The sequence below is a fragment of the Primulina eburnea genome, chromosome 1 (genome assembly GCF_022965805.1).
Source record: "Primulina eburnea isolate SZY01 chromosome 1, ASM2296580v1, whole genome shotgun sequence".
Taxonomy (NCBI): Eukaryota; Viridiplantae; Streptophyta; class Magnoliopsida; order Lamiales; family Gesneriaceae; genus Primulina; species Primulina eburnea.
In genome coordinates, this window is record NC_133101.1 from 50,578,917 (window position 1) to 50,597,724 (window position 18,808).

At 37.1% G+C, this 18,808-nt stretch overlaps 1 protein-coding gene across 1 annotated transcript; it reads left to right on the forward strand.

The window, feature by feature from the left end:
- Positions 1-3,419: 3,419 nt before the first annotated feature.
- Positions 3,420-12,841, forward strand: LOC140830364 (protein PHYTOCHROME-DEPENDENT LATE-FLOWERING-like). Its single transcript, XM_073193634.1, has 12 exons — positions 3,420-3,736; positions 4,174-4,213; positions 5,027-5,091; positions 5,216-5,296; positions 6,344-6,424; positions 6,923-7,087; positions 7,182-7,280; positions 7,360-8,714; positions 9,282-9,508; positions 9,587-9,732; positions 10,752-10,790; positions 10,877-12,841. The coding sequence occupies exons 1-12, from the start codon at positions 3,587-3,589 to the stop codon at positions 12,395-12,397; spliced, it is 3,969 nt and encodes a 1,322-aa protein (XP_073049735.1). The 5' UTR covers positions 3,420-3,586; the 3' UTR covers positions 12,398-12,841.
- Positions 12,842-18,808: the final 5,967 nt, after the last annotated feature.

The window sequence follows — 18,808 nt, forward strand, 5'->3', positions numbered from 1 at the left end:
ATAAAAGGGTCCTAAGGTGGGCTAGGAAGGGTTGGTTCAAGGCTGGTCTGAGTCGGTAGGGCCTAGGATCGAATAATTGCGAACGTGGTGCGTTAGGGTTCGAGTATGCATACGCTGGAAATTTTCAGCAATCTTTGGGCATGGTTTCTAGGTCCTAAGTTGTTTGAAATAAGTGGTTTAGAGGCTGGTCATGTAGGCTCGAGTTGGGAGAAATTTGGTTAAGTTCCCGAGTCAATTCGAGTTAAAACGGAGACTCCGGTCCAAGTTTTAAGACGAATCGTTTAAGCTTTGAAACATGCTCGAGTTTACGTCTAAGAAATGCTATTAATATGGTTTGTGATGTTTTAAGATGTTTGGTAAGCTTCGAGTCGAAATTTTAAGGTCCAGGGGTAAAATACTCATTTTGGATTTCCATGGGAAAAATGGTCATTTTGCACCGAGTCGAGTTTTTATCACTAGCAGCGCCCAGAGCATAATTTGGCATGTTATATTTAAATATTTCCGTATCACGAACATGATTTTTATGAAATTATGCAAAAAAAAACGTTTCATGTTTGGTTTTAAGGGAAATTACGTATCTGCATGATTTTGATAAGTGATGAAAACGACGACGTTTTTGAAGAATGAGAGTTGGTAGTGACTGATAGTTATATGAGATATTATGAGCTGAGGCCAAGGCTCGGTGGACTGGGAAATGCCGTTGCTGATGTCCTCGCCATCGAGTACCACTGTTATATGTAGATGGCTCCATCAAATGGAGCTGATACGATTAGAGCTGATACAAAAGTCACAACTAATAAACTAAATTCAATTAAAGTAAATGTATACGTATATGATGATATTTTGAGACATGTTTTGACACGCTATACTATGATATGTTATGTTTACGTTTACACTTTTAAAATCATGAAATGTATATTGATTACAGTACTTTTCGTTGTTGCATGTTATGTATATGTATTTGTTATAACGTTACAGGTGTGTTGAGACGTTAAACTCACTAGGTGTGAATGATGCATATGAGCTTTTAGATGAGGAGACTGGAGGCGATGATGACTGAACGGGCGGAGCTGGTGGCGCACGTTAACTCGAGGACCTTGTATTATTCTGCAAGAATATGATTTTATGGGAACCTGTTTAAACAGCTTTTTAAGTGGTTGATGATTTTATTTTTTTTGAGGGTTTTAACATATTTTTATATGTTTGACGTTTATATTTTTAAATGGTAAATTGTTTAGGTTGATTGCTCTTTTCATAATTTTAACTGTAGTTATTTTATTCAGCTGTGGGATGATTCACAAAATGCATGTTTCGAATTTTATGAATTTATGTAGGCATGGTTTCGGCCATTGCATTTAAAAAAACGTGTTCATTAAAATTTTAAAATGAGTAGACGTTACAGAAAAAAACACTCGTAATAACTTCATCAAATCACGCCGAGATTATTGCAATACATGAAGCAAGCCGTGAATGTGTGTGCCTAAAATCAATGACCCAAAAAATCCAAATCTTATGCGGATTATCATTTAACAAGAAACCTGTGATACTATATGAAGATAATACTGCATGTGTTACTCAAATGACAGAAGGATGCATAAAAAGCGCAGAACATATTCCCCTAAGTTCTTCGCATTCACCTAAGAGCTTGAGAAGAATAAAAATATTGATATTCGTTACATTCAATCAAGTAAAAGCTCTCCAGATCTCTTCACAAAGGCACTTCCTACGACAATATTCAGAAAGAATATATATAACATTGTGATGCGCAATCACAAAATTTGTGAAGAACCGTTCGTGTTAACATGAAGAGGAGTTTACATGACTGCACTCTTTTTTCCTTACTATGGTTTTTATCCCGATATGTTTTTTCTAGTAAAGTTTTTAACAAAACAGTATAAAAACACGTAATAAAGATAATCATTATATGATGATCATATCACAAGGGGAAATGTTGAAAATAAGAGTTGAAAATATTGAAATTAGTGTGTGATGATGTATATAATGATGTAATTATTTTGGATTATTTTAGAGAAATTTTATAAATAGATCTCTCAATTTATGAAGAAGATATACAATTGAGTAGATTTTTTTTATAAAATGTATAGTTTAATATATTTCATGAGTTTTAAGGGGGTGTATTCAATATAGGAGATTCATTGATTTTTAATGATTTTGTAGATTTTAAAAGTCTAAAGGTATTCAATTAAGCCTTTTCCATACTATATAAAAGTCTATTGGTATTCAAAATAGACTTTCATAGAGTTTTAAAAATCAAGTGGTATTCAACTTTGACTTTTAAAAACTCTATAAAAGTCTAGAGGTATTCAAATTTTCAATAAACTTTTAATAAATTCATGAAATTAATTAATATACAAGCATTAAAGCCTAAAGTACAACTATAAATTGTCAAAAATTGTATTAGGTTCAACCCAAAGATTTGGATGGATTTTTAAAACTTCTAACTCATACACGAGCTATTTTTATTTCTCCCTCTGTCGCTTCACATCTCATATCTTCTTATCTTCTCTCCTCTCATCTATCTCTATCATTCTCTCAAGGCTTCACATCACATATCTTCTTATCTTCTCTCATCTCATCTATCTCTATCATTCTCTCAAATTTTCGAAATGTGTCTATATATATATTTTTATCTTTCCTTTCAAATTTTTCATTTTTTGGCTGATTGTTCATTTAATAATTTTTTATTTTAATATCATAAGAAATTTTGAATTCTAGAATTAATTTTGTAATTTTTTGTTTATGATTTATACAAATTAATGTAATATTCAATAATAATAAAAGAAGATCCAAAAAAACGCAACTTAATTCTTAATAATTGAATAGCCTCGCAACAACCATGATTTTTTAAATTCTTTTTAGCATTTTCAGTTAATATGTAAGCTATAAAATTTCTATACAAAATTGTATCCACACAATGATAAATAATATTCGATTAAAAAATAAAGTTACAAATTAATCAATAAAATGTATTTTTTAAAAATTTACAAACATACATACAAACCCACATATATACATATGTAAAAATTAAATGATTTAACTTTTGAATAAGTAAATTTATTTATTAATATGAATATTTGAAAACTATTTCAAACTGAATATGTTATATATGTCAATTAATTATTTATTCAAAAAAATTAATAAAAATAATATGTTATAATTAAATACAAAATTTATAAAATTCTATAAAAAAATCACAAAAATCTATAAAAAAAAGTATAAATGAATCCACGTATAAATCTATAAAATTCCATAAAAATCAATAAAAATCTATTAAATCTATAAAAATCTATAATTTTAAAACAAATAAAAAATAATCAAATCTCTAAATTGAATAAAACCGCTTGGATTTTTCTGATATTAATTCAAACATTAATAATAGCTCAAGAAATTTTTTTAATAAACACCACGGCGTAGGATCCACAATCCCAATGGTTTTGCCTGTCAAAACCGGAAATTCTATAGAAATTTTAAATTTTGAGAAAACGATACAACTAACAAGTTAGATCGAATTTGAGCTTCAATTCTTGATTAACGAGTTCGAATTCCACGAGAAATCCCCGAATATATGGGGATTTCGTTCAAGCTGTCTAAGATCGGCAAGAGGTTTCGGTCCAAACCCGTACCGCCAGTCGCCGCCGAGGAAGAAGAACAGAAAGATGTCGTAAATGTGACGTCTCAAAGGAAGAGTGCTCCCTCTCCTGCGAGGAAGCTCGCGGTATGCTTTTTATGAGATAATATCTGTGTAGTGGATGCACATGTACGTGAAGCGATTTAAAAGATTTTTTTTAACACCAAATTTGGGAAATTTTGGTCACAATTCATTGTCGTAAATTTTTTCGATTATTTGATTTGTGATTATGTAGAACGAGCTCGGCATCTACTTTTTTTTTACGGGCTTTTACTTTATTTTGCTGTTACCCTTCCATAGGCTTTTTTTTTTTTTTTTTTTTTGCATTTTTGTGTTGTTATGTGATTGTTTGAGTGTAGATGTTACTGGAGAAACCTTTATTCGTTTATGAAGATGTTTTGTTGGATGCATTGACATTGGTGATTAATTACGCCTATTTAGTTTAGGAAATGGCCAATGAGCACTACTAAATTACTAATTTTCAATTAATTTTTTATGGCGATAAATTCTGTCTTTCTCTGCAGGAAAAGGCCAATGAGAACAAGGGCATTGCTGAAATCTTTGGTGAGCTGATGTCTTTTTCTTCCGCCCCCATTTGGCCGTGAGGAAACATTTTTCTTAAAATACACAGAATTTGATTGTAAAAAAATCACGAGCCATGAATTTCCAATTCAAATGGATTTCTCGTTTCTTTAATCTGGAATCAAAGACTAAAGTCTCGAAAAGCCACACACAATGAATGATTTCTATGTGCACAATAGCAAATGAATTCAATATCCAAATGAATAGATTAAAATAACCCATTCAAACATAAACTTATGATCATTTTAATCATTTCTTGATCTAAGTTACAATTCAATTACATTGCATATCAACTATGTTTGTACATGCATAAAATATATTTCAAATATCATTCTTGTAAACACAAAAATACTATGTTCGTTACATGCTTAAATATATTTTGGCTTGTGCAAATGCAAATTGATTGTGTCTTTTAACCAATTATTGTTTTTTATTAGCCATGAATTGATACGTGTATAATACGATGCTGTTAAATTTTCATTTTTATAATCATTATTACAATAATAGTACTTAATAATCATGGTGCAATCAGTCATTGTGTAATCTGTTTTTCTTAACATTGTGCAACGAAACACCAAAAAGGAATCTGTGAATTCCTTTAAAGTAGGGTTGGATCAAGTGCAACCCATTTTTCAATTCAGATGACATATCTCCCAAACGAGCCAATTTAAAGCGTTGATTCAGAGCCACTTAGAGTTTATTTTATCATCCCATATTTCTTACGTTTTTTCCCTTCTAAACATGCAATTTTTATCTTTTGTGATTTACTTTTTCTTGTTTCACTGTTTTTCTCAGATCGTGAAGTATCCTTCACGGTTGGCCTTTTTCCAAATGGTTATACAGTTGGGAAGCCCATGGAGGTTTGTAGTCTATCTAATCGAGTTTGACGCAGCAGAAGAAATGAAAATGTGCACGTAGAAAATGTGTTTTTCTGCTACATCCTTTCATTTCAAGTTGGCTTAACCTCTACATATTTTTTTTCAGAATGAATCTGGTCGCCAGCCTTCCATTGAAATTCCTAAATTTTTGCATCCATATGATCGAGCATCAGAGACTCTATTTACGGTAGGTGATAAGGTTTTCGTGTTCTATTTCGTTCGACTTTAAGCACATTGCATATTTTCTGCATAATGTATGTTTGGATGCTACTGTTTTCTGAACAAGTCAATCCTTTTCTTTTATCACTAACTCAATTTTGAAGCTTATCGAAAAAGTTTTAGTGAAGCTTGTCCGATGAGCTGAATTATCATTGCTTGTCCGATGAGCTGAATTATCATTGCACTTAGGAGGAACCATGTGTGAAATTGCAAATAAATGTGCTTCATTTATGAATTCTTGTACTTAAGTTCAGTGTTAGAGGACCCTTCAATAATTCGCAGTATGATATAATGAAACTTAGTTGTTGGAATTATATATTTGAGTGGTCAATAATATGGCGTCATCAATGGACGACATGAGTATGGAATGAGGGGCCATGTACTTATATCACATTCAATTCAACTGGATTTCATGAAGGCTTAACTAAGGCATGGATTCTTTTCTTTTCGTTCTGTATTGACTTTCTTCTCAAAGACCTAATTTTTTTGGGGCAAATGCCTTTTAGTTTCATTGCAAATGCATACAGTTTGTCAAATTTTGAATGCTTAATCTGTAATTTGAACTCCAGACTTTATAGTCTATTAAAAGTTTACTCCCAGCTAGCAAATTATATATAAGAGCTTATTTATTTAATGTAATACATTTTTTCAATTTGTGTCTGAAAAAATTTGAAGCCAAAGAGATGTATCAATAATCATTTGTCATATTAAATATATTAGATTTAGTCTACATGGATCATAAAATTTGTACAAGCTTGCAGCTAGCATAAAGATGTATTGACCATCATTTCAAATGTCAAATATATTGATTTTATTCTAAACTGGTTATTAAAGTTCCAAAAGCTTGCAGCTCTCTAAGGTATCATTAACATTTTGGCTTGTTAGCATATTTATCTGAGCTGCAGTTCTTTCGGGCTCAAGTTCTTTGTTGCAGCTGTGATACCTTTACATTAGCTTCAATCTGTATTTTTCCTCTTGATTCTTTTATCTTACACATGCATTCTTTTAATTTGAGGCAATTGAGTCTGGACACTTGCCAGGAGATATTTTGGATGATATACCGTGCAAGTATGTTGATGGGACACTAGTCTGCGAGGTAAATTAACTGCAGTTAAGATTTGAAGTGCTTTAGAATAGTTATGGTGTACTTGATTGTCCACACTGAAATACCTGTATAGAATCATTGTTGCTTCAATTGGTTGATCATTCAGTTATTGTGCTTGAGATTTGCTCACAGGCTATCTATATGCTCTATAGGATGTCAGAATGCCTTCCGTTGTGTCCGGAAATTTCTGTTGTGTGTTTACTTTCTCCCCATTTTACAAAATCTGAGGATATTATCCTGAATAAATTATTCTCAAAATATTTCCTAATGGCTCTTTCTGGTGACTCTATTAAATTCCTTTCCTTCCATCTTCCATTTTTACCTTCTGGAGCATTGCTTTGGCTGTTTCCCTATTATCCTCAGTTTCTGTTTATATTTCCTATTATATGTCCATTTTAGACCATCGGATGAATTCTTATTGCATGCCTAGTCTGCTTAATTTACTTATTTACATATTAACAGTTTCTGATTTTTGTAATCAAATTGAAGGTGCGTGATTATCAGAATTGCTGTTCTGAATCAGAACATAGTAGAATGGCTTCTGGGGATGGTATTCCCGTCATTTATAGAGTTTGTCTTAGGATGTCTCTAGAAAATGTAGTCAAGGATATTCCTGCTATTTCCAAAAGTTGTTGGACCTATGGTGATCTGATGGTGAGTGATCCTCTCTCTCTCTCTCTCTCTCTCTCTCTCTCTCTCCATGCAGTAGAAGAGTTTCCTTACATGTGGTCATTACATTTGGGTTTAGGAAGTGGAGTCCCGGATTTTAAAGGCCCTACAACCTCAGCTTTACCTAGACCCCACACCGCAGCTGGATAGACTCTGTGACAACCTAGTAACCGCTAAGGTTTGTTCAAGTGACTTGATTTCTTTAATTATCGCTATAAGGACGTTATGTTATTTGACTAGTACGTATTTATGTGCAGTTAAATCTAGCATTAAGTAGCATGCGGAGGAAAAGATTGAGACATATTTCTGAAGTTTCTGTATTTTCAGCCGATAATAATCACTTAAAAAAGGCATGTAATGATAGAGTTCCTGATAGCTCAAGGTTGGGAGACTTGGGATCTTTGGTTCAGCAGCCTACCCATGAGAACTTGAATACCCAAAATAATGTGTCAAGCACTATGCTCCCTCTAAGGAACAACAGCTTTGGGTCTGATGGCCCTCATATGGATTCTCTTCTGGTATCGAACCAGTATAAGTATCAAAGTGGTGATGCGAGCCCGAGAAATCTGAAGGACCACATGTCTGGAGCTCTTTTGAATTCATCAGCAGCTTCCCCTTGTGGGCAGGGTATGATTCCATTTTCTGACAATGGTGCTGCCTCTATTCATGGTAAGAGAGAAAATCCAGATGGTCAATCATCTCCACTTACGAACAAAAAGTCTAAGCTGTGGCATACGGATGTGGAGGGCAATACACAACATGCAGGAGCGCAACCCGACAACATTCATGGACCTGATTTACACTGGAAGAACACATTGATGCAGCAGCAGGCAATCTCAAGAGGAATTCAGTATAGTCACAATGGTCTGCAAAAGTTCTCCCAGCAGGTCTTTGAAGGAGGTCTAATTCAGGAAGGCGCTGTCATTCCATTCTCTATTGGGCAACATGGACTAAGATATGGCTTGAAGGAAGAACCTGTTGAGACAGAGAGATTGGACAAGCCAGAGCTCAGTCGTATGCACATGGGAGAATCAGAATCAACTCGAATTGAATCCCAGCAGTCACGATTACAGCAAAGAATGCCCCAACAATTCATGAGATCTGGTTTCCCTCAATCTCCATGGAATAATTTTGGTCAGCCTCTTGAAAATAATTCTAGGAAGGAGGATTCTTTGCAAAAGCGAAAATTTGTTCAAAGTCCTCGTTTATCTGCTGGAGCCTTGCCTCAATCTCCTTTATCGTCAAAATCTGGAGAATTTTCCAGTGGTTCAATTGGCCCTCAATTTGGAGGAGTGGTAACTAGTGGATTAATATCTTCCCAAAAGGATAAATCAGCAGTCACATCTGTTCCTTCTGTTGGTGTTGGTGGTAACCCATTGTTAACGACTAGTGCTAATGAATCCATACAACGGAAAAATCAGTCACAAGCTGCTGCAAAACGTAGATCCAATTCTGTTCCTAAAACACCTGCTATAAGTGGAGTTGGTTCTCCAGCCAGTGTTAGCAATATGAGTGTTCCAATAAATGCGAGCAGCCCTCCTGTAGGAAATCAACCTTTTGCCGATCAAATAATGCTTGAGAGGTTCTCAAAGATTGAAATGGTGTCAACGAGGTATTTTTGTCAATCAGGCTGCTGTGTTGAGCATTTTTAGTTTTATATTCACGAGTTTTCTGTTTGTCCAATTGTTAGATCAAGCACAAGTTTTTGAATAGCAGGTCGACAATTATTTCAATTTGGGCAACTCGTGAATATTTAGGAGAATGAAGATGGGACAAATCTACAGTTGATGTTTTTTGATGCCAGAGACTGGCTCTCCTTCCTTGGGATATGAAATGTTTTGAGACTAGAGACTGACTCACGTTCCTTGGGATATCATCATTCTTAAAATTATGATATTTGTTATTCCTTTCACTGATCCCCAAACCCCAGTCTAATCATTGTCAAGGTCTTGGAAACTATGAAAACGTGTGCTAGCGTTAATATGTGCCCTTTTTCTATGCAAATACATAGCAGAAGTTTCTTTCTGTTGTTTTTAGATATTATGGTTTATATAGATTGGTCCATTTTGTTTTTCAAAATTAATATGAATATTGATTTTTGTGTGAGATTTTCTTTTCATGTAGCAGTTTTATGATCCCATATTATCAGATTTTGTTCATACCATTGTCCCTGTTTCAGGTGTGAACTCAACCGTAAAAAGAACAAGGTTGATGAGTATCCAATCAGGAAACCTAATGCATTTTCTAGTCAACAACTTCTGCTACAGCTCTCCAGTGAATCCAGCAATGAGAATTTGAATGATAAAACCTGTAAAATGCCATTGTCAAAGTCGCTAGTAGGAGGCAATATGAATGTTTTCAAGACAAGGATCTTGAACTTTTTGCAGACAGAGCGCGTTATTCAAGGTTTGTTGTCTTACAGATTATGAAAAAATCAGTTTATTTCTTTTAATTGTGCTGATAATCTCAAGTGGTATCTGTCAGGCAATGGCTTACAATATGTTCCGAAGGCAAGAACTAGGATGATCCTGTCAGAGAAGCCAAATGATGAAGTGGCATATTGCGTGGGAGAAATAGAGGATGATGAGTACCTGGACGGAGAGGATTACCTCCCAACGTTGCCCAATACTGTGAGTTCGCATATGTTTTTGTTTGTTTTGGTGCATGGGATAGATTGTGATGTACCATTCTGTTCTTTTCAAATAACAATTTGTTGTGGTACAGTATAACGGCTTTTAGGTTAGTACGAACTTTTAAGTCTTCTGATATTTTCTTCGTTTTTCTTGCTAAGGTACATAATCATTGTTAAAGCGATGCCCTCTGTCTTTTGATTACATGAAACCGAAGAGATATCCTATTTTTCTGTTATATTGAAAATTTCTGCATTTAGCAATGTGGATATGCTTTTCCACATAGCAGATGCCTCTTGTTTTTCAAGGAATTATTCATTTTGCATGATACGTTGACTTATTTTTAAAAATAAAGAAAAGATGAAAAAATTATATTTAGAGAAAAAGCTTGCAACCTGCTGTGCACAATTCAGGATAGTGGAATGCTTTGACATTTTGTGTACCTATCCATCTAATCCAATAATCGGGAGGGTTATAATCAAAATTAAGTAAAACACGACTGATTTTTCAACTGCATAATCACAAAAAATCCTTAAAAGTTGTTGCTTTCATAATTTTCCTCGACGTTGCGAACTTGGTAAATTAGCTTCCCGTTAAGAGAATTCTATCGTTCCAGCCATTTTCCAATTCTACCAAACAATAACATACACGATTACCGTTTACCGTTGATCAACAATCTTGAGGCCTGGGCTATTTATATAAATATACTTTATCCTTTGTAAAACTTCAGCCACTACACTTGCCATTAATGCGCATTTATGCACTTCTACTGGAACTTTTTCAAGGTGTACAAGTGTTAGGACAAGGAGGCATGATAGTTTTTAACATGCTATGCCTAATTTCTGGGAGTCGATGTAATTTTACATAATACATAAATGAAAACCAAAAACTTGTAGGATATGATTCTTTACATTAAGTTTTCTGTTCTTGACTTGGCCACAGAAGCACGATCCTTCAATTGGATATTCCTTTGTGATCTTCATGATGTGTTGTTTACTAATGTCTCTTAACTACTGCAGCACACCGCTGATCTACTGGCAGCACAATTCTGTTCTCTGGTATGTTTGGTCTATCATTCCATTTACTGCTGTCCATTCAAGTATAGAAGCTAATGACATTTGGTTAACGATACATGCCTTTGCAGATGGAACGTGATGGATATCATATTGAGGATCATGTCCAACCAAAACCAGTTCGAACGACTAATGCGTCAATCAGTCAACTTGATGCTTCTGGAATTCCACCTGGTAGTTCTGCATCTGAGATGCAGCAGTTTTCTGGAGCTTTTGGTCAGCCACTTCATGATATCTCCAAACCTGGCAACAATGTCAATGCATCAGTAAACTCAATGCAGAATGTACAAGGCCCGAGAATGCTACCTCCAGGAAATGCTCAGGCGTTGCAAATCTCCCAAGGACTCATGCCTAGTGTTTCATTGCCTTCCATACCTCAGCAACCTGAACAAGCACCTGCTTTGCAGCAGCAACCACAACCACAACAGCACTCCATGATGCAACAGCATCATCCCCAGTTCCAAAGATCGCCTATGATACTTCCTGCAAATTCAATGCAACATTTGAATAATATAGCTCAGAATGCAAATATGCAGATTGGTGCTCCCATGGCAAATAAGCCTTCATCTATGCAACTGCAGATGTTGCAGCAGCAGCAACAGCAACAGCTTCAACCACAACAGCAGCAGCAACAGCAGTCACAAATGCAGAGGAAAATGATGAATGGCCTTGGTACTGTAGGTATGAGCAATATTGGCAATAACATGGTTGGGCTGGGAGGCTTGGGCAACAGTAGCATGACAATAGGGGGTGTTAGGGGATTGGGTGGAACTGGTATTTCTACACCGATAGGGCCTATATCAAATGTGGGTAGCATGAACCAGAGCCCTATGAATCTGACCCAGGCTTCAAATATTAGCAATGCTATGCGTTCTGGGACATTTACACCAGCACAGGCTGCTTTTCTCAAGATGAAGATAGCACAAAACAGATCAAATATTTTGGGTAGCCCACAATCAAGTATTGGAGGTATACCTGGAGCCAGACAGATTCACCCAGGATCTGCTGGTCTTTCAATGCTGGGCTCTACTCTGAACCGAGCTAATATCAACCAGATGCAGCGCACGTCAATGGGAGCCATGGGTCCCCCAAAGTTGATGTCAGGAATGAATATTTACATGAACCAGCAGCAGCAACTTCAGCTCCTGCAACAACAGCAGCAACAACAACAACAACAGCAGCAGATTCAGTTGCAACATCAACAGTTGCAACTACAACAGCAGCAGCAGCAGCAACAGCTGCAACAACAGCAGTTACAGCTGCAGCAAGAAACTACATCACCATTGCGAGCTGTTGTTTTGCCTCCACCGGTGGGTTCACCTTCAGGCATGGGAATACCCCATCAAATGACTCAACCCCAGCAGCAGCAACCGCAACAACAACAGACCAGTCCTCAGCAGATAAGCCAGAGAACTCCAATGAGCCCACAATTGAGTTCAGGGGCTATTCATCCAATGAGTACCGGTAATCCAGAAGCCTGTCCAGCTAGTCCACATGTGAGTTCACAGACTTTGGGCTCAGTGGGCAGTATCACCAATTCTCCAATGGAGTTGCAAGGAGTAAATAAAAATAACTCTGTAAACAATGCCTAGTGACAACTGAATCTGAGCAGCATGATCTTCAATGTCTAGTGGTGCATCATCTTTAGTTCGGGCTTACTCGTATATGCCGATGTCTGAAAATTGGGTGGCATGTTAATACAAAACAAAACAGAAGCAGGAAGAGTCCTGAGATAGAAGAGGCAACTCATGTATACTCACGAAAAACGAGTCCAACATAGGTCCAGTGAGTACAAATTATTGTTTGTGTGATGGAAGTAGCCCTTGTAGGTAAAAATGAGAAAGTACATAGTTTTTAACTTATGCGGGGTTAAGCTATTAAGTAGTCATCCATGTTTTAGCAAGAGAAGCAAAAATATTTATCTACTCATTTATCTATTGGACTGAAACTATTTGTCAATTTTGCTAGTCGGTTGTGGTTGTAATTTGATTTTTATAGTCTAATAGTATGTGGATGTATATAAATGTATTTTCCTTCTCATAGCATGAAGCCCTATAAAAGGTCGATAATGATACCATTACACATCTTACAGTTTTTTTTAACTGAAAAACAGTCCACGAAGCTCTTTATCGATCTTTTTATTTCTTTCGTATGACTACATTTCCCGCCAAAGAAGCAAACTTGATATAGGAAGAGAATAATTCTTCTACCCATTCTCATAACGGATATTATTTAGACGAATGGTTGCATCTTTATGTCCCAGAGGGTGGGATCAAATTAGGTTGGATGCGTAAGCTCTGAGTTGCATGGATGAGGATGTTGCAACTTGTAAACAAAGAAAATTTGAGGAACTTATAAGCCTTCTTTACCCGTAAGAAGAGCTGCATTAATGGTTATTCAATGCTCAGCAATGCTTTAACATAAACTTTAAATCATAAATGTGGAAAACTAGCACTGGTCCTCGGGTTATGTGCATCTTCAGTTCAGCAAGATCAAGCATCAAGTCCCTTAACAACATCAACATCATGCTCACTTGTATCGATCACACCTAGTGGGTCTATTAACTCAGCAAACCGTAACCATAAGAACGAGTAATACATATACAATCACATGCAACAACGAAAATACTTTACTTAACATAACATTTCATGAACATGCATAATCATAAACATTTTCCTTTTATCATAAACATATTCCATTTCATCATATACCTATACCTTTTTCTTTTCGTTGAATTTAGATTGTTAATTGTGACTTTCGTATTAGCTGAAGGTCGATGGATTCATCTATGTGTAACCATAGTACTGGGCGGTGAGGACATCAGCGACACTCTCACCTGTCAACTAAGCATTGGCCTTACATATCATCGTATCATCGTATTAGTCACAATCACTTCACCTCCTCCAACGTTTCATATTTCATCACTTATAAAAATTCATGCATATATATATATATATATATATATATATACACACACACATCATTTTTCTTTTAAACCAAGCATGCAACACGTCTTTTAGAATTAAAGTTTCATTATAAAATTCCATAAACACTTAAAATAAACATATTAACATAGTTTACAGTATTCAGGGTACTTGATGCAAACACGGGTCGTCAAGCCCCAAGGAAAGCATGGGACCCTTTGCAGTTGCCGGAGGGACCAGTCACGAGGGGTCGATTAAAGAAGTTCAAGGAGGCACTACAAGGAGTCATGAGTAGGCATGAAGGAGTCGTGATGCATGGGAGTGTGTTAGAAGACCAAAGGAATAGTATTCAAGTACTGATAGCATTGGCCGAGTCTAGACGGACCTGTACACGGACCTGCACACGGGGTCCGTGCTCTATACAACCTGAGGTGCCCATTGACAGTATCTACACGGACCCGACGACGGACCCAGGCACGGGGTCCGTGCCCTGTTACATTGGCGAAGACAGAGCCTACACGGACCCGTACACGGAGGTGAGCACGGGGTCCGTGTCCTATTGTTTCCAACTGAAGTCTATTTACCGAGTGTACACGGACCCAGACACGGAGGTCTGCACGGGGTCCGTGCCTAGTGTTTTCTGCGCGAATTATTTCCTTCTTTAGAGTTTTATTTTGTTAGGTAACTAGATTCTAGTAATCTTTTTGATATGTAAACCATATTGGACGAAATTTTACACAGAATACACATATTATTTTGAGTTTTATCAAACTTGTGAGATTTTTCTCTCAACTTTTCAAGGCTTTAGCTTTGTTAAATCAAATCAAACTTATCAAAGTTTATAACTTTGTGGCGTTTGTCGATCGTGCTTGTGCGGATTGTTGTAGGCGTCGTTCTTCGAAAGTTCGTATTAAATTTCGATTGTTATCCTCGTGTTTATTTGTTGCTAAACTTTTATAGTTTAGAGGTGAATAACACATCAATTACTTGATTCAAAAGATCGAGAAAACACACGAGTCTTATTATCGTAATTAAATAGAGGGTGCGATTGCGTTTTAATCGTGTTTGCTATTTATTCGTATCGAGATTCACATCATTTGGTATTAGAGCATAGGTTTATTGAAATCAAGTAAGTTATCTTGTTATATTTCAGATCTGCGTTATTTCTTCAATCGTTTTCAGATCTGTTTCGTTCTATCGTTATTCAATTTTCGTGAAACATTGTTTCTCGAAAATTAGGTCAATTTTCTTCATTTTTTTTTGGGATTTTCTAGTTGTACTCAGCCAAAAAAAAAAAATACAAAATTTCGAAAATTTGCCTACACAATTGTTTTGGTATATTATTCTATTCCCTTAGAGAGTCATATTCAATTGTCTCTCACAGTCAAAAAAAAAAATATATTCCCTATATTCGAATTTCTTGTCTACACAGTCCAAGTGAGTCGGTCGCATTTGTTCACAAGTTTGAACCTTGATTGTTTGATATACCAAGAATACAAAGCTTGAGCACTTCCAAGAGAGCTCTCAAAATTTGAGTGATACACTTGAGTGCGAGTGACTTTTCTTTGAAGTGAACGGTAAGTATTTGTTGTGAGCAAACAAAATTGTGAGAAAAGACGAGTGAATTTCTTTGGAGTGACCGTGAGCATTTGGGTGAGGATTATTTTATTTCTACTAACCTTTTCTTGCAGGTACAAATTGACATTAAATGGAGAGGGAGGTAGGAGGTAGTTCGAATTCGGGGTTGTCTAAGGCCCAAATAGATGAGTTGTTTGGGGATTTAGTAGGATGATGACGACCCAAATGGAGTCGTTGCATGAGAGGTTGGATAAACTTGAGGTTAGTGTTAGTGGGGGTAAACCTAAGCCTAGGGATTTGGGTAGAGATGATGAGGAATATGATCTGGGAGGAGGCGATGAGAGTCAAAATGAGAATTGGGGTAGAATGGAAGAGGTAGAGGATTTGGGAGAGGCAAAAGGGAAGCCATGCGGGGTAGATATGAGGAGACTATGGAAGATGGTCACATGAGTAGTATTAAGATGAAAATTCCATCGTTCCATGGGAAATCTGACCCGGAGGCATACCTAGAGTGGGAAAAGAGGGTAGAGTTCGTATTTTAATGTCACCACTACTCCGAACAAAAGAAGGTGAGGTTGGCGGTGGTTGAATTCTTAGACTATGCTCTCATTTGGTGGGATCAATTAGTGACCACTAGAAGGAGGTATAATGAGAGACCCATTGAGTCTTGGGATGAGATGAAGAGGGTCATGAGAAAAAGGTTTGTGCCCAATCACTATTATAGAGAGATGTTTAAGAGGCTAAAAACTTTGAGGCAAGGAGCTAAGAGTGTTGAGGACTACTATAAGGAGATGAAAGTAGTCATGATTAGGGCAAATATTGAGGAGGATAGTGAGGCGACCATGGCACGTTTGTGGTTTGAACAGGGAAATTCAAGATCAAGTGGAGCTTCGGCACTACTTGGATCTAGACGAGATGGTGCAGATGGCCATAAAGGTGGAGCAACAACTCAAAAGGCGTGGGGTTGGCCGTACCAGTCAAACTGGGGGTGCATCATCTTCTTGGAGATCAAATGTGGGGAAGCGTGAGGAGAACAAGGTGGTGGCCAAGCCCAAATTTGAGACCAAACAAGAGGCGCCTAAGCAAGGAGTCCAAGGTAAATCTGAAACTCCTCTCACTCGATCTAGAGATGTTAGATGTTTTAGGTGTCAAGGATTAGGACATATTTCTAGTGAATGTCCTAATAAAAGGGTGATGATTCTGAATGATTATGGTGAGTATGAATCTCAAAGTGAGGGAGATGGCGAGGGTAGTGATGATGATATGCCTGCGTTGGAGGATCCCGATGAGGGATATGGAGCGGTTATAGGAGAAGCGCTAGTGACTAGGCGAATCATGAGTGCCCAAGTCAAGGATGAGGAGGCTAGCCAAAGGGAGAATTTGTTCCACACTAGGTGTTTTGTGAATGGTAGGGTTTGCAATGTAATCATAGATGGGGGAAGTTGCACTAATGTGGCTAGTGTTGAGATGGTGGAAAAATTGGGATTGCCTACAATAAAACACTCTCAACCATATAGGCTTCAATGGTTGAATGATTGTGCGGAAGTGAAAGTAAATAGGCAAGTTCTAGTGTCCTTTTCTATTGGGAAGTATGTGGATGAGGTTTTGTGCGACGTGGTGCCCATGCATGCTTGTCATATTTTGTTGGGTAGACCATGGCAATTTGATAGGCACGTTACTCATGATGGGTTCAAAAATCGTTACTCCTTTGTTTTAAAGAAAGAATCCTTTGTATTACTTCCTTTGTCCTCAAAGCAAGTATTGGAGGACCAATTGAAAAAGAAAAAGAGAGATGAGGCCGAAAAAAGGAGTGAATTGAAAAGTGAGATGGCCTTTGAAAACAAAAATGAAGTGGCTGAAAAAAAGAGTGATCAAAAGAGTGAGATAGCCATAAAAACAAAAAAAGAGAGGAAAGAAAATGAGAGAAGAGAAAAGGAGAGGAAAGAGGCCAAAAAGAAATCATACATGGCCCAAAAAGGTGAGTTGAAACAATTGTTGCACACACATGAACCACTTGTGTTAATTCTTTACAAGGAGATCCTCCTTAACACAAGTGATATAGCCGGATCCCTTCTGAGCGTTATTGTTTCACTATTGCAGGAATTTGACGATGTATTTCCGGAGGAGCTACCTCAAGGCTTACCACCATTGAGGGGGATTGAACACCAAATTGATTTGGTGCCCGGGAGTGCCTTGCCGAACCGTCCAGCTTATAGGAGCAATCCGGAGGAGACTAAGGAGCTGCAACGATAGGTAAGTGAGCTATTAGATAAAGGGTTTGTGCGTGAGTCCATGTCACCTTGTGCGGTGCCCGTTTTACTAGTCCCTAAGAAAGATGGATCATGGCGTATGTGTGTAGATTGTAGGGCAATCAATAACATAACCATTAAGTATAGGCATCCCATACCTAGACTAGATGATATGTTAGATGAATTGCATGGGTCTTGCATTTTAGCAAAATTGACTTGAAAAGTGGGTATCACCAAATTAGGATAAGAGAAGGTGATGAGTGGAAAACTGCTTTTAAAACTAAATATGGGTTATATGAATGGATGGTTATGCCTTTTGGCTTAACTAATGCACCTAGCACCTTTATGAGGTTAATGAATCATGTTTTGCGTGCACACATAGGAAAATTTGTTGTGGTCTATTTTGATGATATCCTAGTATATAGCAAAAACTTAGATGAGCATGTTAACCACTTGAAACTTGTGCTAATCACATTAAGGGCTGAAAATTTGTATGCTAACTTGAAGAAATGTGATTTTTGTACTAGCAAACTTGTCTTCCTTGGTTTTGTGGTAAGTTCACATGGTATACAAGTTGATGAAGACAAGGTAAGTGCTATTCGAGATTGGCCAACGCCTACTACTGTTGGTCAAGTTCGAAGTTTTCATGGTCTTGCAAGCTTCTATAGGAGGTTTGTCAAAGATTTTAGCACATTGGCGGCACCGATGACGGCGGTGATCAAGAAGAACGTTCCATTCCATTGGGACGAGGAGCAAGAGAAGTCCTTTAATCTCATTAAGCAAAAATTGATTAATGCTCCTTTACTTGTTTTACCTGATTTTGCTAATACGTTTGAAATTGAATGTGATGCTTCAGGTGTAGGTATTGGTGGCGTGTTGATGCAAGGAGGAAGGCCGGTGGCGTACTTTAGTGAGAAGCTCAATGGGGCAGCGCTGAACTATCCCACGTATGACAAAGAGTTCTATGCACTTGTGAGGACTCTTGAGACGTGGCAGCACTACTTGAGGCCTAAAGAGTTTGTGATTCATACGGATCGTGAGTCTCTAAAGCACCTCAAGGGGCAACAAAAGCTGAACAAGCGGCATGCTAAGTGGGTGGCGTTCATAGAGACATTCCCCTACATGATCAAATACAAGCAAGGTAAGGAAAACGTAGTGGCCGACACACTATCACGGAGGTATGTGCTTTTCTCTACTTTGGAATCTAAAATCTTGGGGTTTGAGCTTGTTAAAGAATTGTATGTGCTAGATG

Coding starts and splice junctions, on each gene's coding strand:
- LOC140830364 (XM_073193634.1), top strand. CDS start 3,587: ATGGGGATTTCGTTCAAGCTGTCTAAGATCGGCAAGAGGTTTCGGTCC. Junction 7,088..7,181: donor GGACCTATGGTGATCTGATG/GTGAGTGATCCT, acceptor ATTTGGGTTTAG/GAAGTGGAGTCCCGGATTTT. Junction 7,281..7,359: donor ACAACCTAGTAACCGCTAAG/GTTTGTTCAAGT, acceptor ATTTATGTGCAG/TTAAATCTAGCATTAAGTAG.